The 22,399-nt window shown below is 46.5% G+C and overlaps 1 protein-coding gene and 1 long non-coding RNA gene across 4 annotated transcripts; one reads left to right on the top strand and one right to left on the bottom strand.

The window, feature by feature from the left end:
* Positions 1-34: 34 nt before the first annotated feature.
* LOC118385067 (transmembrane protein 47-like) lies at positions 35-22,298 on the bottom strand. The gene is made up of 3 exons (XM_035771886.2): positions 21,968-22,298; positions 19,297-19,437; positions 35-1,772 (listed from the first exon to the last, which is right to left on the bottom strand). Exons 1-3 carry the CDS (start codon positions 22,161-22,163, stop codon positions 1,591-1,593), a joined length of 519 nt encoding a protein of 172 aa, XP_035627779.1. The 5' UTR covers positions 22,164-22,298; the 3' UTR covers positions 35-1,590.
* Positions 2,218-6,503, top strand: LOC127930732 (uncharacterized). 3 transcript variants are annotated; one of them, XR_008139091.1, is made up of 5 exons: positions 2,218-2,748; positions 2,947-3,396; positions 3,747-3,996; positions 6,168-6,267; positions 6,442-6,503. It is a non-coding gene; the product is annotated as an uncharacterized LOC127930732 (long non-coding RNA). The 3 variants fall into 3 exon arrangements; XR_008139090.1 differs by lacking the exons at positions 6,168-6,267; positions 6,442-6,503 and adding an exon at positions 4,497-5,360 and having other exon boundaries at positions 2,997-3,396; XR_008139089.1 differs by lacking the exons at positions 6,168-6,267; positions 6,442-6,503 and adding an exon at positions 4,497-5,360.
* Positions 22,299-22,399: the final 101 nt, after the last annotated feature.

Raw genomic sequence — 22,399 nt, 5'->3', positions numbered from 1 at the left:
GACTGCTGTAATAATTTAAAACAAATGAGAAGAGTTTGGTCATTATTGCATATATATCAGTACTGTTTATTTTACACTACAAATGTCAGGAGGAGTTAGAAAACCAGGCATGTTTTGGGATTCACCCATTTTAAGTTCTCAGTGTTCAGAATCTGTAATTATTAAACAGCAATACATAAAATATATATCTTCCTGTGGGAGAATAGATAGCCAGATAAATGATACCATAAATACATTAACAATATTATTTGTCGTCATCACAAAATAATACACAAAATAAAAAAATGAATATATGGGTCGTTCCACTAAAAGAGTGCCTTTTGCATCCATTTGCTATTTTAAGTAAACATTGTGCACCGATATTACATTTTAAAATACTTTTATATTAAATGAATATAGACCACATGGAGAATTCTATAAATCACATTTTTCGATATGAATAAAGCCTTGCTAAAGAGCCCAAATTGTGTATTTTGACATGTCCCTCCATGCACCTCTGTGACTTGTAATATTTTACCCCACTTAACCCTACAATTCTGTACGTTTTCACCGTCATTGTAAAGCCCTAGTTATGAAGTTGCTTTGACAAAATCATTGATTTAATGTGATTAGTGAATCATTTACCTCTGCCCCTCATTTTAAGGTCATCCCTGTTACATTATCTTAACTCTCGTTTTAATATGGTGAAACTATGCCGTTTTTTTTAAAGAAACATTTCATAGTCAAATCCTAGTGTAAAAACAGGTGAGCTGGCTCTACTCCTATTGGACATTTTCTGGTGTCTGTCGTGGAAAGTGAGGGGGTCGAGCACAACACGTCCACCCTGTTACCCATAGATAGACATACTAGAAATTTTTAAAAAATGAAACATTTTTGGTGAAGCTTGCATTCAATTGCCACTCACTCCCTGTTGCAAACAACAAGCTTCCATTCCCCAAGTCAAAACCGGATTCATGGCTGATTTAAGATTAAATTGTCAACTCTGTTACTTTAATCGGCATGTAATAGGCACTTTCTATTGTCTTTTGTATTTATTTTGAGATGGGAAAACTTTTATTAAGTTGAACATTTGCTCTTTATGACAGAATGTTAAAATGTGAAATCAAAAGTAATTTTTTTCAAAAGGCACCGAATTGGTGGGATGGCCCATATACTGTAACAATCCCTTATAAAAACACCTCAGCCCAGAAGGTAGAGCTCAGAGAATCTACTTCCTTGTTGCTCTACGAATGGAGATTCATGGGATGTGCCGTCTGTCCAAAACCATTTCTGTGATTTAACATCATGTCTGTCTGTCTGTCTGACCGTGGTGAGGGTCTCTGGCACCCCACTGGGGACAGGCAGACATTCTCTCCACACAACTGCTCCTCCGACTTCCTCTCTCCTGCTGATCAGCCAGAGCCAGAAGGCCTCACACACTGTCTATAAATAACAGAGATGTACTGTATGTAGGTGTCGAAGCTTGTCTACGTGGGCAGAGGAAGGATGTGTTTGTGTGGGTGTTTTGTCGCACAAGAGAGTGAATGTCAATATTTGTTTGTGTATGACAGAAAGAACAAGAGAGAGATATAGAGATTAGGAATAGAGGACTCAGTACATAGCGTCCTCGTACATGTCCGTCCGGAGGCAGAAGAGGATGCCTCCCCCTAGCATGAAGATGGTGCCTCCCCAGCCCAGTCCGTAGCCCCAGTTGAACTCATGGTAGGTCTGGAGGACAGTTCCATCAATGAACTTGATTGGGTACAGGACCAGTGCACAGGCCTGAAGGACCACTGAAAGAAAGGGGAAAAAACAGATAACATATTTACATCTTTCTGTGAGTTAACATTTTACAGTTAACAATTAGACAATGTACGTATGTCTACTATCTCTGTATGCTATGTGAGATGGTGAAAGGGAACATCACCAGACAGCCATCATCACTTCTGCTTGCCTGACAAGGCTCTTTGTTGTATGAATGAATGGCTACCTGTGTGCAGGTAGAGAACCATTGATGCCAAGGCTGCTGATGGGAAACTGGAGCTGTGTGCGAGTCAGAGAGGGGACAACATCCAGGGCCAGGAAAAAGGTGGTAGATACATATCCCAACCCAACCCAGCCGTTACCCAGGGGGTCCATTAACCCTCCCCTCAGCGTCCACTACACTCTATAAACCCTGTTCCTCCTCCACGGGTCCTATCACACTGTCTGCTCCTACCCTCAGAGGTCCAACAGCTGCTTATTACTGTAGCCTGCAGTCAACTACCAGGCACAACACACCCACCGGACTCATTACTGTAGCCTGCAGTCAACTACCAGGCACAACACACCCACCAGACTCATTACTGTAGCCTGCAGTCAACTACCAGGCACAACACACCCACCGAGCTCATTACTGTAGCCTGCAGTCAACTACCAGGCACAACACACCCACCGGACTCATTACTGTAGTCTGTAGTCAACTACCAGGTACAACACACCCACCGGGCTCATTACTGTAGCCTGTAGTCAACTACCAGGTACAACACACCCACCGGGCTCATTACTGTAGCCTGTAGTCAACTACCAGGCACAACACACCCACCGGACAAATTACTGTAGTCTGCAGTCAACTACCAGGTACAACACACCCACCAGACTCATTACTGTAGTCTGCAGTCAACTACCAGGCACAACACACCCACCGGACTCATTACTGTAGCCTGTAGTCAACTACCAGGCACAACACACCCACCGAGCTCATTACTGTAGTCTGTAGTCAACTACCAGGTACAACACACCCACCGAGCTCATTACTGTAGTCTGTAGTCAACTACCAGGTACAACACACAGTCAACTACCAGGTACAACACACACCAGTTTCATTACTGTAGTCTGTCCACCGGACTCATTACTGTAGTCTGCAGTCAACTACCAGGCACAACACACCCACCGGACTCATTACTGTAGTCTGCAGTCAACTACCAGGTACAACACACCCACCAGACTCATTACTGTAGTCTGCAGTCAACTACCAGGCACAACACACCCACCGGACTCATTACTGTAGTCTGCAGTCAACTACCAGGCACAACACACCCACCGGACTCATTACTGTAGTCTGCAGTCAACTACCAGGTACAACACACCCACCAGACTCATTACTGTAGTCTGCAGTCAACTACCAGGCACAACACACCCACCGAGCTCATTACTGTAGTCTGCAGTCAACTACCAGGTACAACACACCCACCAGACTCATTACTGTAGTCTGCAGTCAACTACCAGGCACAACACACCCACCGGGCTCATTACTGTAGCCTGTAGTCAACTACCAGGCACAACACACCCACCAGACTCATTACTGTAGTCTGCAGTCAACTACCAGGCACAACACACCCACCGGGCTCATTACTGTAGCCTGTAGTCAACTACCAGGTACAACACACCCACCAGACTCATTACTGTAGTCTGTAGTCAACTACCAGGTACAACACACCCACCGGGCTCATTACTGTAGCCTGCAGTCAACTACCAGGTACAACACACCCACCGGGCTCATTACTGTAGTCTGCAGTCAACTACCAGGTACAACACACCCACCGGGCTCATTACTGTAGTCTGCAGTCAACTACCAGGTACAACACACCCACCGGACTCATTACTGTAGTCTGTAGTCAACTACCAGGCACAACACACCCACCGGGCTCATTACTGTAGTCTGCAGTCAACTACCAGGCACAACACACCCACCGGACTCATTACTGTAGTCTGTAGTCAACTACCAGGCACAACACACCCACCAGACTCATTACTGTAGTCTGCAGTCAACTACCAGGCACAACACACCCACCGGGCTCATTACTGTAGTCTGCAGTCAACTACCAGGCACAACACACCCACCGGGCTCATTACTGTAGCCTGTAGTCAACTACCAGGCACAACACACCCACCGGACTCATTACTGTAGCCTGCAGTCAACTACCAGGCACAACACACCCACCGGGCTCATTACTGTAGTCTGTAGTCAACTACCAGGTACAACACACCCACCGGACTCATTACTGTAGCCTGTAGTCAACTACCAGGTACAACACACCCACCGGGCTCATTACTGTAGCCTGTAGTCAACTACCAGGTACAACACACCCACCGGGCTCATTACTGTAGCCTGTAGTCAACTACCAGGCACAACACACCCACCGGGCTCATTACTGTAGCCTGTAGTCAACTACCAGGCACAACACACCCACCAGACTCATTACTGTAGCCTGTAGTCAACTACCAGGCACAACACACCCACCGGGCTCATTACTGTAGCCTGTAGTCAACTACCAGGCACAACACACCCACCGGGCTCATTACTGTAGCCTGTAGTCAACTACCAGGCACAACACACCCACCGGGCTCATTACTGTAGTCTGTAGTCAACTACCAGGCACAACACACCCACCGGGCTCATTACTGTAGCCTGCAGTCAACTACCAGGTACAACACACCCACCGGGCTCATTACTGTAGTCTGCAGTCAACTACCAGGCACAACACACCCACCGGGCTCATTACTGTAGTCTGCAGTCAACTACCAGGCACAACACACCCACCAGACTCATTACTGTAGTCTGCAGTCAACTACCAGGCACAACACACCCACCGGGCTCATTACTGTAGTCTGTAGTCAACTACCAGGCACAACACACCCACCGGGCTCATTACTGTAGCCTGTAGTCAACTACCAGGCACAACACACCCACCGGGCTCATTACTGTAGTCTGCAGTCAACTACCAGGCACAACACACCCACCGGACTCATTACTGTAGCCTGTAGTCAACTACCAGGCACAACACACCCACCGGGCTCATTACTGTAGTCTGTAGTCAACTACCAGGCACAACACACCCACCGGGCTCATTACTGTAGCCTGCAGTCAACTACCAGGTACAACACACCCACCGGACTCATTACTGTAGTCTGCAGTCAACTACCAGGTACAACACACCCACCGGGCTCATTACTGTAGCCTGTAGTCAACTACCAGGCACAACACACCCACCGGGCTCATTACTGTAGCCTGCAGTCAACTACCAGGTACAACACACCCACCGGGCTCATTACTGTAGTCTGCAGTCAACTACCAGGTACAACACACCCACCGGGCTCATTACTGTAGCCTGTAGTCAACTACCAGGTACAACACACCCACCGGGCTCATTACTGTAGCCTGTAGTCAACTACCAGGCACAACACACCCACCGGACTCATTACTGTAGTCTGCAGTCAACTACCAGGCACAACACACCCACCGGACTCATTACTGTAGTCTGCAGTCAACTACCAGGCACAACACACCCACCGGACTCATTACTGTAGTCTGTAGTCAACTACCAGGCACAACACACCCACCGGGCTCATTACTGTAGTCTGTAGTCAACTACCAGGCACAACACACCCACCGGGCTCATTACTGTAGTCTGCAGTCAACTACCAGGCACAACACACCCACCGGACTCATTACTGTAGTCTGTAGTCAACTACCAGGCACAATACACCCACTGTAGCCTGGTCACTCATTACTGTAGCCTGCAGTCAACTACCAGGTACAACACACCCACCGAGCTCATTACTGTAGCCTGTAGTCAACTACCAGGTACAACACACCCACCGGGCTCATTACTGTAGCCTGCAGTCAACTACCAGGTACAACACACCCACCGGGCTCATTACTGTAGTCTGCAGTCAACTACCAGGCACAACACACCCACCGGGCTCATTACTGTAGTCTGCAGTCAACTACCAGGCACAACACACCCACCGGACTCATTACTGTAGCCTGCAGTCAACTACCAGGTACAACACACCCACCGGGCTCATTACTGTAGCCTGTAGTCAACTACCAGGCACAACACCGGGCTCATTACACCCACCGGACTCATTACTGTAGTCTGCAGTCAACTACCAGGCACAACACACCCACCGAGCTCATTACTGTAGCCTGCAGTCAACTACCAGGCACAACACACCCACCGGACTCATTACTGTAGCCTGCAGTCAACTACCAGGTACAACACACCCACCGGGCTCATTACTGTAGCCTGCAGTCAACTACCAGGTACAACACACCCACCGGACTCATTACTGTAGCCTGCAGTCAACTACCAGGCACAACACACCCACCGAGCTCATTACTGTAGCCTGCAGTCAACTACCAGGCACAACACACCCACCGAGCTCATTACTGTAGCCTGTAGTCAACTACCAGGCACAACACACCCACCGGACTCATTACTGTAGTCTGCAGTCAACTACCAGGTACAACACACCCACCGGACTCATTACTGTAGTCTGTAGTCAACTACCAGGCACAACACACCCACCGAGCTCATTACTGTAGCCTGCAGTCAACTACCAGGTACAACACAGCCCACCGGGCTCATTACTGTAGTCCCACCGGACTCATTACTGTAGTCTGTAGTCAACTACCAGGCACAACACACCCACCGGGCTCATTACTGTAGCCTGTAGTCAACTACCAGGCACAACACACCCACCGGACTCATTACTGTAGTCTGCAGTCAACTACCAGGTACAACACACCCACCGGGCTCATTACTGTAGCCTGCAGTCAACTACCAGGTACAACACACCCACCGGACTCATTACTGTAGCCTGCAGTCAACTACCAGGCACAACACACCCACCGGGCTCATTACTGTAGCCTGCAGTCAACTACCAGGTACAACACACCCACCGAGCTCATTACTGTAGTCTGTAGTCAACTACCAGGTACAACACACCCACCGAGCTCATTACTGTAGTCTGCAGTCAACTACCAGGTACAACACACCCACCGGGCTCATTACTGTAGTCTGTAGTCAACTACCAGGTACAACACACCCACCGGGCTCATTACTGTAGTCTGTAGTCAACTAATCAAATCAAATCCAATTTTATTGGTCACATACACATAATTAGCAGATGTTATTGAGGGTGTAGCGAAATGCTTGTGTTTCTAGCTCCAACAGTGCAGTAATGTCTAACAACTCATAACAATACACACAAATCTAAATGTAAAATAATGGAATTAAGAAATATATGTCGGAGTGGCATTGACTAAAATGCAGTACAATAGAAAACAGTATTTACATATGAAATGAGTAAAGCAGGATGTAAACAAAGTGCCCAGTGATTCCATGTTTATGTATATGGGACAGCAGCCTTTAAGGTACAGGGTTGAGTAACTGGGTGGTAGCCGGCTAGTGATGGTTATTTAACAGTCTGATGGCCTTGAGATAGAAGCTGTTTTTCAGTATCTCGGTCCCAGCTTTGATGCACCTGTACTGACCTCGCCTTCTGGATGATAGCGGGGTGACCAGACAGTGGCTCAGGTGGTCGATGTCCTTGATTATCTCTTTGGTCTTCCTGTGACATCAGGTGCTGTAGGTGTCCTGGAGGGCAAGCAGTGTGCCAACAGTGATGCGTTGGGCAGACCGCAACACCCTCTGGAGAGCCCTGCGGTTGTGGGCGGTGCAGTTGCCGTACCAGGTGGTGATATAGCACGACAGGATGCTCTCAATTGTGCATCTGTAAACGTTTATGAGGTTCTTAGGGGCCAAGCCAAATTTCTTCAGCCTCCACACTGTCTGTGTGGGTGGACCATTTCAGTTTGTCAGCGATGTGTACGCCGAGGAACTTGAAGCTTTCCACTTTCTCCACGGCGGTCCCGTTGATGTGAAGAAGGGTGAGCTCCCTCTGCTGTTTCCTAAAGTCCACGATCAGCCCCTTCATTTTGTTGACGTTGAGTGAGAGGTTATTTTCCTGGCACCACTCCACCAGAGCCCTCACCTCCTCCCTGTAGGCTGTCTTGCCATTGTTGGTAATCAGGCCTACTATGGTTGTGTTGTCTGAAACTTGATGACTTGATGAGTTGGAGGGGTGCAGTTGCCGTACCATGTGGTGATACAGCCCGAAAGGATGCTCTCAATTGTGCATCTGTAAAAGTTTGTGAGGTTCTTAGGGGCCAAGACAAATTTCTTCAGCCTCCTGAGGTTGCACAGGGCGGAGTTCAGATCCAGGGCCCCGAGCTTGATGATGAGCTTGGAGGGTACTATGGTGTTGAAGGCTCAGCATTCTTACATAGGTATTCCTCTTGTCCAGATGGGATAGGGCAGTGTCCAGCGCAATGGTGATTGCATTGTATGTGGATCTATTGGGGCGGTAAGCAAATTGAAGTGGGTCTCGGGCGACAGGTAAGGTAGAGGTGATATGATTTTTAACTAGCCTGTCAAAGCACTTCATGATGACAGAAGTGAGTGCTTGTCATTTAGTTCAGTTACCTTTGCTTTCTTGGGTACAGGAACAATTGTGGACATCTTGAAGCAAGTGGGGACAGCAGACTGGGATAGGGAGAGATTGAATATGTCCGTAAACACTCCAGCCAACTGGTCAGCGCATGCTCTGAGGACGCAGCTAGGGATGCCGTCTGGGCCGGCAGCCTTGTGAGGGTCAACAAGCATAAAATGTCTGACTCACGTCGGCCACGGAGAACAAGAGCCAACAGTCCTTGGGAGTGGGCCGCGTCGATGGCACTGTGTGATTGCCTTGCGGAGGGAATAACTGCACTGTAAGTATTCAACCATATTCCCAGTCACCTTGCCATGGTTAAATACGATGGTTTGCGCTTTCAGTTTAGCGCAAATGCTGCCATCGATCCACGGTTTTTGGTTTGGGTAGGTTTTAATATTCACAGTGTGAACAACATCCTCTATACACTTCCTGATGAACTCAGTCACCGGGTCAGTGTATACGTCAATGTATACGTTATTCTCAGAAGCGACCGAGAACATATCTCAGTCCACGTGATCAAAACAATCTTGAAGCATGGATTCCGATTGGTCAGATGAGCATTGAATAGACCTTAGCACGGGTACTTCCTGTTTGAGTTTCTGCCTATAGGAAGGGAGGAGCAAAATGGAGTTGTGATCTGATTTGCCCGAAGGGAGGGCAGGGGAGGGGCTTGTAGGCATATGTGAAGAGAGAATAGCAGTGGTTGAGTGTTTTCCCAGCGTGAGTACTAAAGTCAATGTGTTGATAGAACTTTGGTAGCGTTTTCTTCAAGTTCGCCTAGTTAAAATCCCCAGCTACAATAAAATGCGGCCTCAGAATATGTGGTTTCCAGTTTGCACAAAGTCCAGTGTAGTTTCATGAGGGTCGTCATGGTATCGGTTTGAGGGGGAATATACACAGCTGTAACTATAACCGAAGAGAATTCTCTGGGGAGGTAATACGGTCAGCACAAAATTGTGAGGTTTCTGTACGTTATCACAATCACACCATGAGTGGATAATCATGAAACATACACCACCGCCCTACCAGGCACAACACACCCACCAGACTCATTACCGCAGGACAACACACTGGCCCATACTTCACCACATAGTAAACAAACAACATCCTGTATCCAATCTCTAGTTCTCTTGTAGCGTTCTAATGCATCCTCCTTCAGTTGACTCTGAGCAGTAATTCTACCATATGTTATACTCTATGGTTGTTGCATAACATTCTTGGGCTTTATTGACCACAGCCTAAATATAGGCTCATTGGCCCGTATTCACAAAGCAACTCAGACGAGTGCAGATCTAGGATCAGTTTTGCCTTTGAGGTCAAAATTAATAGGTTTATATGGACAACAGGCACCTGATCCTAGATCAGAACTCCTACTCTCAGACACTTTATGAATACAGGCCATTGTATCAAACAATTCTGGTCCAGTATTTTACACGCTGTACTGAAGTGTTTAGGTAAAGGCCTACAGATACTGGATCTTAATTTGACCAGTATTGTCGTAGCAAAATAATCCTATAGTCCATAATGTTGTTGGTTATGCTATTACATGGGAAAATGAGGCTACATGAAAAGTGCAATATGCTCACCTTTAAAACTATCAGCAAAGAAAAAAAATCTAATTACAATGAACAAAAATATAAATGCAACAATTATGGTACAGCTCATATAACGAAATCAGTAAATTGAAATAAATTCATTAGGCCCAAATCTATGGATTTCACATGACTGGGAATATAGATATGCATCTGTTGATCACAGATATCTTTATAAAAAAGGTAGGGGTGTGGATCAGAAAACCAGTCAGTATCTGGTGTGACCACCATTTGCTTCATGCAGCGTGACACATCTCCTTCACATAGAGTTGATCAGGCTGTTGATTGTGGCCTGTTGAATGTTGTCCCACTCTTCTTCAACAGCAGTGCGAAGTTTCTGGATATTGGCAGGAACTGGAACACGCTGTCGTACACGTCAATCCAGAGCATCCCAAACATGCTCAATGGGTGACATGTCTGGTGAGTATGCAGGCCATGGAAGAACTGGGACATTTTTTGTTTCCAGGATTTGTGTACAGATCCTTGTGACATGGGGCAAGGCATTATCATGCTGGAACATGAGGTGATGGCGGCATATGAATAGCACGACAATGGGCCTCAGGATCTCGTCACGTTATCTCTGTGCATTCAAATGGCCCACGATAAAATGCAATTGTGATCATTGTCAGTAGCTTATGCCTGCCCATACCATAACCCCACCTCCACCATGGGGCACTCTGTTCACAACACTGACAATAGCAAACTGCTCGCCCACACAACACCACACACACTGTCTGCCATCTGACCGGTATAGCTGAAACCAGGATTAATCTGTGAAGATCACGCTTCTAAAGCGTGCCAGTGGCCATTGAAGGTGAGCATTTTCCCACTGAAGTCGGTTACGCTGCAGAACTGCAGTCAGGTCAAGACCCAGATGAGGACGACGAGCACTCAGATGAGCTTCCCTGAGACGGTTTCTGACAGTTTGTGCAGAAACTCTTTGGTTGTGCAAACCCCCAAATTTCATCAGCTGTCTGGGTGGCTGGTCTCAGATGATCCCACAGGTGAAGAAGCCAGATGTGGAGGTCCTGGGTTGGCATGGTTACATGTTGTCAGTGGTTGTGAGGCCAGTTGGACGTACTGCCACATTCTCTAAAAAGACGTTGGAGGCAGTTCATGGTAGAGAAATTAACATTCAATTTTCTGGCAACAGCTCTGGTGGACATTCCTGCAGTCAACATGCCAAAACTTGTGGAGCAGGAAAGGTTGAACACAGTAGTTGCCACACAGTTGTCAGATTATTATAAGGCTCAGTGAGTGTCTGTTCTGTACATCCTGTGGAATAGTCACCAGTGTTGGCCGATTGAACTTTGATCTAATAGCGCTACAACAAAGTTATGATTCACTTTGGCTCCCTTTGGTCACATTGTGTAAACTCATCCCTCATCACATTCCTCACATTTTGAGTCAACGCATTCTTAATAAATCCTTTTAAGAGCAGGAAGCTGTCAGTGTGTGTGTGTGTGTACATGTCTGCTTACACATGTGTGTGTTCTTCCTACTTTTAGAGTCAAACAGTAGGGCGCCTAGTTAAAACAGAGAAATACCACACTGTGGGCCCTCTACACATTTTAACTACTGTTCCTTGTGTGTGTGTATACGTGTGTGTGTGTATATACGTATGTGTGTGTATATGTGTGAGTACTGGACTCAGAGCAAGGACATTGTGTAATTTACTGAGACCACCTATTTCCTTCCTGCTGTACAAGGCGGCGGGGCCTGGAGGAGAGGAGGAGATGGAGAGGGGGGTAGGCTGAGACATAAGCCAAGGAACATGACTCTGTTGAGGGAGGCCAGACTGAAGCGGCTGGGCTGGGGCTGTACCTCTGGCCAGCAGTTAGGCACAACACTATTGACTCCAAGCCTTTCTCTGACTAGGGGAAAGGCTGGGAAATGTACCACTCTCTCCCTTTCCCTCGCTTCCCCTCCCTCTCCTCCCGTGACTGAGGGCTCTCTCCCTCTCCCCCCTCTCCTGTGACTGCTGGCTCTCTCCCTCCCTCTCTCCTGTGACTGCTGGCTCTCTCCCTCCCTCTCTCCTGTGACTACTGGCTCTCTCCCTCCCTCTCTCCTGTGACTACTGGCTCTCTCCCTCCCTCTCTCCTGTGACTGCTGGCTCTCTCCCTCCCTCTCTCCTGTGACTGCTACTCTGCTCTCCCTCCCTCTCCACCCCTCTCTCCCATGACTGAGGGCTCTCTCGCTCTCCACCCCTCTCTCCCATGACTGCTGGCTCTCTCCCTCTCCACCCCTCTCTCCCGTGACTGCTGGCTCTCTCCCTCTCCACCCCTCTCTCCCGTGACTGCTGGCTCTCTCCCTCCCTCTCCACCCCTCTCTCCCATGACTGAGGGCTCTCTCCCTCTCCACCCCTCTCTCCCATGACTGAGGGCTCTCTCCCTCTCCCCCCCCTCTCCCATGACAGAGGTATCTTTCCCCCACACCCACTCATCTCTCCCATGATGGAGGGCTCTCTCCCTCTCCCCCGTGACGGAGCCCCCCATCCTGTGACTAAGGGCTCTCTTCCCCTCCTTCTTCCCCCTCCCTCCACCTCCCTCCTGTGACTGGGGGCTTTCCTGCCATAAGGAGACCTTTATCCACACCAGGCCTGAAAGCACTGCCTCTTACACATTTCTCAGCAAATGACAAACAGTGAAAGCCTCAGACATCATATCTACCCCACTACATACTGTTCCTACAGTACTGCAGGCTTTCATGCTGTTTAGGTTTTTCCAAGAGCGAGCTTAGGTAACCGGGTGATGGAACCAATGGTTGGCTGTATCCATCCTTACACCTGTCCCCCAATGGACTTGCAGAACACTTCCCAAACAGAAAACTTAGAAAAGATATGTGTTGAGGCCTAAGAAGAGAAAGTGCAGGGAGTGGGAGAAAGGTATTTATTAGCATTCGACATAAATGGCATAGCAGGGTGCATGTCTGTTATTAGAAACAAGTTTTATATTGGGGAAAGTTGTACTGAGCACCACCCAAGTAAGGCTGTGGTCTCCGCTTCATCGTTGCTTTCAAACCACAAGATGTACTGACTGCACTGTACACCGCTCTATTGCTGACATCACATTCAACACACTGACACGCACAGACCTTTTGTTCTTCATTATTACAACAAACAACAAAAACAATGTCTGTTTTAATATTGCTTTCTTATATTTTAACCTTTAACATTTAACTAGGCAAGTCAGCTCAGAACAAATTCTTACTTTAAAATGAAGGCCTACCCCCGGCCTACCCCCGACGCTAGGCAAATTGTGCGCCATCCTATGGGACTCGCGATCACAGCCGGTTGTGATACAGCCTGGAATTGAACCAGGGTCTGTAGTGACGCCTCTAGCACAGAGATGCAGTGCCTAAACCACTGCTCCACTCGGGAGCCTTGACCTACTATGCTTGTCCCCTCTGGGAATGTTTTATATGGTGATGTATTGGTTGTAATATGCCGCTGTTAATTTGCAACAGTACAGTTCACACAAGACAAACACAAAGTATTGTGAAATTCGTTTTTTGAACTATGACTTTATGAGTTGAGTTCTCCTCTGCACTGTCATTCCAGGACTATTTATCGTGTTTCACTGAGCCTGAAAAGTAAAAGGACCAGAGCAGACAGAAAGAGTGAGTGAGTGAGTGAGTGAGTGAGTGAGTGAGTGAGTGAGTGAGTGAGTGAGTGAGTGAGTGAGAGAGAGAGAGAGTACAGACAAAACAGAGAGAGAGAGAGAGAGAGAGAGAGAGAGAGAGAGAGAGCGCAGACAAAGCAGAGAGAAAGAGAGAGCAGACAAAGCAGAGAGAGAATAAAGCCCTTGAATTGAAAATTGAATTGAGAGAGCAGACAAAGCAGCGAGAGCAGACAAAGCAGAGAGAAAGAGAGAGCAGACAAAGCAGAGAGAGAGAGAGAGAGAGCAGACAAAGCAGCGAGAGCAGACAAAGCAGAGAGAGAGAGAGCAGACAAAGCAGAGAGAGAGAGAGCAGACAAAGCAGAGAGAGAGAGAGAGCAGACAAAGCAGAGAGAGAGAGAGAGAGCAGACAAAGCAGAGAGAGAGAGAGAGAGAGCAGAGAGAGAGAGAGAGAGCAGAGAGAGAGAGAGAGAGAGAGAGAGAGAGAGAGAGAGAGAGAGAGAGAGAGAGAGAGAGAGAGAGAGAGAGAGAGAGAGAGAGACAGACAAAGCAGAGAGAGAGAGAGCAGACAAAGCAGAGAGAGAGAGAGAGAGAGAGAGAGAGCAGACAAAGCAGCGAGAGCAGACAAAGCAGAGAGAAAGAGAGAGCAGACAAAGCAGAGAGAGAGAGAGCAGACAAAGCAGAGAGAGAGAGAGAGCAGACAAAGCAGTGAGAGCAGACAAAGCAGAGAGAAAGAGAGAGAGCAGACAAAGCAGAGAGAGAGAGAGAGCAGAGAGAGAGAGAGAGAGAGAGAGAGAGAGAGAGAGAGAGAGAGAGAGAGAGAGAGAGAGAGAGAGAAGACAAAGCAGAGAGAGAGAGCAGACAAAGCAGAGAGAGAGGGCAGACAAAGCAGAGAGAGAGGGCAGACAAAGCAGAGAGAGAGAGAGAGAGAGAGACAAAGCAGAGAGAGAGAGCAGACAAAGCAGAGAGAGAGAGAGCAGACAAAGCAGAGAGAGCGAGAGCAGACAAAGCAGAAAGAGAGAGAGCAGACAAAGCAGAAAGAGAGAGCAGACAAAGCAGAAAGAAAGAGAGGGAGAGAGCAGACAAAGCAGAAAGAGAGAGAGAGCAGACAAAGCAGAAAGAGAGAGAGAGAGAGCAGACAAAGCAGAAAGAGAGAGAGAGAGAGAAGACAAAGCAGAAAGAGAGAGAGAGCTATGGGGAGGGAATACATTCCTCTCTTCATTGGTAACTGTGCAAATTCTGTGGCTGCTTTTCTTGGCACACAGCAGCCTGCTTTCTGGGTCTCACAACAGCTCCCTCACCACAGAAAAAGTTAGCTCAAACCCAACTCCCCTCTTATCCCCCCCACCCTCTCCTTCTCCACACGTTAGTATTTTATTACGATCCACGTTCGCTGTTGCCAAGGCAGCAGCTTCTCTTCCTGTCCTGAGGTCCAAACAGAGATAAAACATTACATCAAACAAAACACTGTGCATTATATAAATGTATATTTCTCCATTACAGTATTACATTACTAAGAATAGTGTGTGTGTGTGTAGAGCGCATGTTTTAGAGAGTGTGTGTGTGTGTGTGTAGAGTGCATGTTTTAGAGAGTGTGTGTGTGTGTGTGTGTGTAGAGTGCATGTTTTAGAGAGTGTGTGTGTGTGTAAAGTGCATGTTTTAGAGAGTGTGTGTGTGTGTGTGTGTGTGTGTGTGTGTGTGTGTAGAGTGCATGTTTTAGAGAGTGTGTGTGTGTGTGTAGAGTGCATGTTTTAGAGAGTGTGTGTGTGTGTGTGTGTGTGTGTGTGTGTGTGTGTGTGTGTGTGTGTGTGTGTGTGTGTGTGTGTGTGTGTGTGTGTGTGTGTGTGTGTGTGTGTGTGTAGAGTGCATGTTTTAGAAAGTGTGTGTGTGTGTGTGTGTGTGTAGAGCGCATGTTTTAGTGAGTGTGTGTGTGTGTGTAGAGTGCATGTTTTAGAGAGTGTGTGTGTGTGTGTGTAGAGCGCATGTTTTAGAGAGTGTGTGTGTGTGTGTGTAGAGCGCATGTTTTAGAGAGTGTGTGTGTGTGTGTAGAGTGCATGTTTTAGAGAGTGTGTGTGTGTGTGTGTGTGTAGAGTGCATGTTTTAGAGAGTGTGTGTGTGTGTAGAGTGCATGTTTTAGAGAGTGTGTGTGTGTGTGTGTGTGTAGAGCGCATGTTTTAGTGAGTGTGTGTGTGTGTGTGTGTGTAGAGTGCATGTTTTAGAGACTGTGTGTGTGTGTATATAGAGTGCATGTTTTAGAGAGAGTGTGTGTGTGTGTGTGTGTGTGTGTGTGTGTGTGTGTGTGTGTGTGTGTGTGTGTGTGTGTGTGTGTGTGTGTGTGTGTGTGTGTGTGTGTGTGTGTGTGTGTGTGTGTGTAGAGTGCATGTTTTAGAGAGAGTGTGTGTGTGTGTAGAGCGCATGTTTTAGAGAGTGTGTGTGTGTGTGTGTGTGTGTGTGTGTGTAGAGTGCATGTTTTAGAGTGTGTGTGTGTGTGTGTGTGTGTGTGTGTAGAGTGCATGTTTTAGAGAGTGTGTGTGTGTGTGTGTGTGAAGAGTGCATGTTTTAGAGTGTGTGTGTGTGTGTGTGTGTGTAGAGTGCATGTTTTAGAGAGTGTGTGTGTGTGTGTGTGTGTAGAGTGCATGTTTTAGAGAGTGTGTGTGTAGAGTGCATGTTTTAGAGAGTGTGTGTGTGTGTGTGTGTGTGTGTAGAGTGCATGTTTTAGAGAGTGTGTGTGTGTGTGTAGAGTGCATGTTTTAGAGTGAGTGTGTGTGTGTGTGTGTGTGTGTGTGTGTGTGTGTGTGTGTGTGTGTGTGTGTGTAGAGTGCATGTTTTAGAGTGTGTGTGTGTGTGTGTGTGTGTGTAGAGTGCATGTTTTAGAGAGTGTGTGTGTGTGTGTGTGTGTGTAGAGTGCATGTTTTAGAGAGTGTGTGTGTATATAGAGTGCATGTTTTAGAGAGTGTGTGTGTGTGTGTGTGTGTGTGTGTGTGTGTGTGTGTGTGTGTGTGTGTGTGTGTGTGTGTGTGTGTGTGTGTGTGTGTGTGTGTGTGTGTGTGTATATAGAGTGCATGTTTTAGAGAGTGTGTGTGTGTATATAGAGTGCATGTTTTAGAGTGTGTGTGTGTGTGTGTGTGTGTGTGTGTGTGTGTGTGTGTGTGTGTGTGTGTGTGTGTGTGTGTGTGTGTGTGTGTGTAGAGTGCATGTTTTAGAGAGAGAGTGTGTGTGTGTGTAGAGCGCATGTTTTAGAGAGTGTGTGTGTGTGTGTGTGTGTGTGTGTGTAGAGTGCATGTTTTAGAGAGTGTGTGTGTGTGTGTGTGTGTAGAGTGCATGTTTTAGAGAGTGTGTGTGTGTGTGTGTGTAGAGTGTGTGTTTTAGAGAGTGTGTGTGTGTGTGTGTGTGTAGAGTGAATGTTTTAGAGAGTGTGTGTGTGTGTGTGTGTAGAGTGCATGTTTTAGAGAGTGTGTGTGTGTGTGTGTGTGTAGAGTGCATGTTTTAGAGAGTGTGTGTGTAGAGTGCATGTTTTAGAGAGTGTGTGTGTGTGTGTGTGTGTGTGTGTAGAGTGCATGTTTTAGAGAGTGTGTGTGTGTGTGTAGAGTGCATGTTTTAGAGTGTGTGTGTGTGTGTGTAGAGTGCATGTTTTAGAGTGTGTGTGTGTGTGTGTGTGTGTGTGTGTGTGTGTGTGTGTGTGTGTGTGTGTCTGTGTGTGTGTGTGTGTGTGTGTGTGTGTGTGTGTGTGTGTGTGTGTGTGTGTGTGTGTGTGTGTGTGTGTGTGTGTGTGTGTGTGTGTGTGTGTTTTGTGTGTTGTGTTTTAGAGTGTGTGTGTGTGTGTGTGTGTAGAGTGCATGTTTTAGAGAGTGTGTGTGTGTGTGTGTGTGTGTAGTGTGCATGTTTTAGAGAGTGTGTGTGTGTGTGTGTAGAGTGCATGTTTTAGAGAGTGTGTGTGTGTGTAGAGTGCATGTTTTAGAAAGTGTGTGAGAGTCCCCGTTGTGCGGAGAGGTGTTGTTTTATCGCTTTTTCTAATCAGATTTTACTCCTAGTTACCTGAGGTGGAAGAGAGTTCCATCCTGGCTCTATATAGTACTCTGCATTTCCTAGCCACTGTTCTGGACTTGGAGACGTTTCAAAGACCTCTGGTGGCATGTCTTGTGGGGTACGTATGAGTGTCTGAGCTGTGTGCTAATCAATTAAACAGACAGACTGGTACTTTTAACACATCACTACCTCACCCTCACATTCAGTCTCAGTCAGTGTCTATTTAGCTTTGTGCAAATACCTTGACCATTTTCTCAAATGGTAATTATGTGTCTATGTAGACCAACTGTGGTGTGAAGGGAAAATAAAGGTAACTGCCAAAATAAAGGAAACACCAACATAGAGCGTCTTAATAGGGCGTTGGGTCACCGTGAGCCGCCAGAACAGCTTCAATACGCCTTGCCATAGACCTGGCTATGCTCCATGCCATAGGCTGTAGGCTTGTTCATTTACCCGACAAGATATGTTTATGTCCCATGCCATTATTTTATATTATATGATTTTATAGTAAAAATAATAGAATTGAACTGAAGCGATATTTTTCCCATTCCGGAGCGAGTGCAAATATGAAGTGGATATGTGGAGCGTAAAGTGATCATTTGAAACAGGTCCTATATGCTTGATTTTGAGTTATTTGGCAACCTTAGAATGTCTTACAAATCAAAATGTATATGGGCTGCATGATGGGACTATGGGCTATTGATGATTTGAGAAAGTCACAAAAACAAAATGCTTGCTCTCTGTTCCTTGCCTCAGGCTGCACATGCTGTGTGTCCTCTCATCAAGTGATCATATTTTCACCCATCAGACTATTCTCTCGTCTTTACAAATATGTAACATTTGTTTAGATTTAGAATGACCCTTTTGGGAACAGGGGAAAATACATGTTATCTCTATGCACTCGAATAAATCTAATCAAATCCTATTCGTCACAGATAATAAACATTGAGTAGCAGCAGTCAATGTAAATAGTCTGGGTGGCCATTTGATGAATTGTTTAGCAGAGAAGTGAGAGCCAGTTTCATCATAGAGCTTGATGGTTTTTGAGACTTTGCACTTGAAGAAACTTTCAAAATTCTTAGAAATGTTCCGCATTGACTGACCTTCATGTCTTAAAGTAATGACGGACTGTCATTTCTCTTTGCTTATTTGAAATGTTCTTGCCATAATATGGACTTGGTCTTTTACCAACTAGGACTATCTTCCGTATACCACACCTACCTTGTCACAACACAACTGATTGGCTCAAACACATTAAGAAGGAAAGAAATTCCACAAATGAACTTTTAACAAGGCACACCTGTTAATTGAAATGCATTCCAGGTGACTACCCCATGAAGCTGGTTGAGATAATGCCAAGAGTGTGTAAAGCTGTCATTAAGGCAAAGCGTGGCTACTTTGAAGAATCTCAAATATGAAATATATTTTGATTTGTTTAACACTTTTTTGGTTACTACATGATGCCATATGTGTTATGTCATCGTTTTGATCACTTCAGTATTATTCTACTATGTAGAAAATAGTAAAAATAAAGAAAAACCCTGGAATAAGTAGGTGTGTCCAAACTTTCGACTGGTACTGTATATATATTAAAAATGAACATCATATTTTTTGCAGTGGTGGCAAGAATTTAACAGCGGTTGGCCACTAAATGAATATAGGAGAAACATTAGAGATGTAAGTGATGGTGTTGTGGATTATTGTAGAGTGTTGTACAGTATGTCCATGTATGGTGTTATGTTGGAGCATGATGGATGTACCTGCAGTGAACAGGAACACAGCCACCATGCGGTAGTGCCGTATGCGTGTCCCCCGGCACAGGGAGATGAGGGCCACCAGGAAGGTCACCAGAGTCACCGCAGCACCGGCCAGCAGCAGCACCAGAGTGGCGATCTGCCAGTCTGCAGGAGGAGGAGACATGTTACAGTCACTCACTGAAATCACACTATGGTGGAGTTGAATTGATCCCTCATTAACTCAGATCAGTGATGACAGACAAGAAGGAAACAAATAACCTACTGCTCGTTACAACGCAAAACACGTGTGTTTGTGGTCAAGAAAATATATTATAATTCCCCACACAGCTCTCCCTCTTCAGTGTTAGCAGACAGTGAACAGGGAGCTTAACTCATACAGCTACTTCAAACATGCTCACTTGACTATGTGCCAAAAAGGTTCTCCCATATCCTCCATCCCATCTGCCACTGTTTCTCTTCTGTCCAGGTTCTGGCTGTGCAGAAAGTGCTGAGGTACAGTGCTCCAAAATCCAGCTGACTGTTCAGTTCTCTCTCAGGTCTGTTGCGTCTCGGTTGGCTGGCTCATCTCAGAGAACAGAGAGAAGCTCCACTCGAGGCAGCTAATGGGCTCCGTCTGTCCTCTGTCATGTCCCTATCTGGCCCCCCAGGCCATTTACTCTTTTGTCTCCTGTAATGTTAACCCCACAACCCTGATGCCCTTGTCCTAATGAGCTCCGCCAGGCAGGCAGGTGTTCTCTCTCACAGCCCAGGGACAAGCTTATCTCTCAGGGCCCACCTCACATTCACCCCCCCCCCTCCACTCTCCACCACAACAACAGAGGGGAGGAGATCCATCACAGCAGCTCATAATGCCCCCTCTGCTCCACCTCATCAAGCTGTGTGAGATGAGAGGCCTCCACAGACCCACTGGGGATGGATGATGATGGTTCCTCATTTCACCCCTACTCAAACGAGCGGAACCAACCACAACACCAGGATGGACCAGAGGAACAATACAGAGACCATTCCACTGGCGACACGGTCTGTCCAGACAAACCTCTGAGGTGGGGATAGCAGGAGGCTCTGGCAGGAGAATGACAGGTGTTTTTCTGACAGAGACGGACTATCAAGCTGGGTTGGGAGAGGGAGGGTGTCGCTGGCTGGGCACAGATCTGAGAGAAAGGATCCTATCAGAGGAGACAGCCAGGGTTAACCTGCCTCGCCTGAGCACAGCACCCATCTGGTGTCTGTCTCAGTCTACACTGCCTGCGAGCCTCTCTGCTCTGTGCTGTGCTCGAGTCATAAAGCTGGCTGCAGTGGCAGGTAGTGTCATCACTAATGCTCTCCCTGCAGGTAAAATAAACAGCACATTCTACTCTGCTTGGAGGTTCAGCCAAAACAGCTACCGAGATACTGAGAAGCAGTAGGGGAGAAGGAAGATACTCTTGTTTGGAAGGAGCATGGGATATTGAAAGAGACCAACAATCGTTTTCAGTAGTGCAATATGATAACATGTTGTTGCCATAAATAGATAGAATACATTCTCATCAAACATATTTTTATAGCCAAAGGAAACATTTTTTTTCTCCCTTAAATATGTGTCTTGAACCCTGTAGGAATGTGTGAGAACTCCATCTCCTTAAAACAAACTGTGAAATCTATCTATGATAAGGCTTTCAGTCCATAACCAAGGACCCTCAATCCCCATCCCCCATTCAAAGAGAGTGAGGGCGAGAGAGACATTCACAAAAACAGAGTGGCCTACACCAGTGGAACGCAACAATAGGTGGAACACACCCACCTGCATTCACAAAGCTTACAAAGACCAGTGGAGCTCCCAGATGGCACATCACGTCATAGGGACAACTCTCAGCTGAGAAAGAAAACTTCAAATTGCAAGATCAAAAAACCGCGAGGACACGAAAAGAGAACCGATAGGCCTAAACAGCTACTTGTATCTCGAGAATTACTCACATAGGTGGCGAATCTCCGCTATATTGGCGCGCTCTGACTGACAGGGCAGAGAGCAAAATATTACCACTGGCCTGGAACGCAAATGCTACAGTAGACACGCATATGTGGAGCGGGACTGGGAGCGATTCCAGTACATTAACAATGGTCCATTGTTTTATCTCTTCATCCCATGATGTACATAGAAATTCACCGTAAATTCCAGACATTTCTGTCACTATAATCAGATTGAGTCACGCATTGTTCTTCTATCCATCTGGGCCAGTCTGTTAATGTGTGTAGACTAAACATTGTATAGACTATCCTATGCTAGAACTTTGATAAAGAGAAACAACTGAAAAAGAGACTCTGGGTCACAGTGGGCTTTTCCTGGGCTTTTCCTGGTCAAATAAAAGGTTAAATAAATAAACTGCACCAGACGACCCCCAGTTTCCATGCCACAGCATGAAGGCAGGCGTTATAGCCAGGTTCTATCACGTGTGTTACAACAGATGATGGGAAATAATATAATGTTTTAAAATGCCAATATCACAATGTTTGGGTTCCGTATAGTCCCAAGTCATGCTATGCCAATAAAGGCCTACTTCCCCATTATTTTGGGAGTAAAAGGATTATAACTAATTATGGGGACCCCTTTTCATCTGGACAGAACACCACTTGAAAGGCGTGATTTACATCAAGATACAGAATCATTTTAGAGAAAAAAACATTAATCGCTTCTTACCAGATGTGAGGGTGGAAAGGCATCTCCAGCCAGCCTCTGTTTCAGTGCATGATTCCCATAGCGACAAAGAAAAACGCTCTGCCGTTACCCAGGCGGGGCTCAATAACGCTACGATGTCCAGACACAATGCCAGAAATATACAAAGTAAAGCAATCAACTTGAACGGTCGGAAAACGTACACCTCATTTATCGACATTTTTCATATTAAGTTGACTTGGATCCACGCGTGTTGAAATTGAGGAGAAAATAAAAGCTGCGACAGGGTCCTCAAGCACGGTCAGATCCGAAAGTTCAGAATCGACTACAGCAAGTTGTGGTGCAACCCCTCATAAAGTCCTCTCCTCCCGGCGTCTGTCTGTGCTCACAATGCGCTTTACTCAGATCCCCGTGCGCCCCCATCTGGACAACTGATATGGCAGCTCCCACAGTCAC

This window comes from Oncorhynchus keta, chromosome 6, assembly GCF_023373465.1.
Source record: "Oncorhynchus keta strain PuntledgeMale-10-30-2019 chromosome 6, Oket_V2, whole genome shotgun sequence".
Classification (NCBI taxonomy): Eukaryota; Metazoa; Chordata; class Actinopteri; order Salmoniformes; family Salmonidae; genus Oncorhynchus; species Oncorhynchus keta.
The sequence above is the reverse complement of the archived record's forward strand: the minus strand, read 5'-3'. Positions and strand labels throughout refer to the sequence as shown.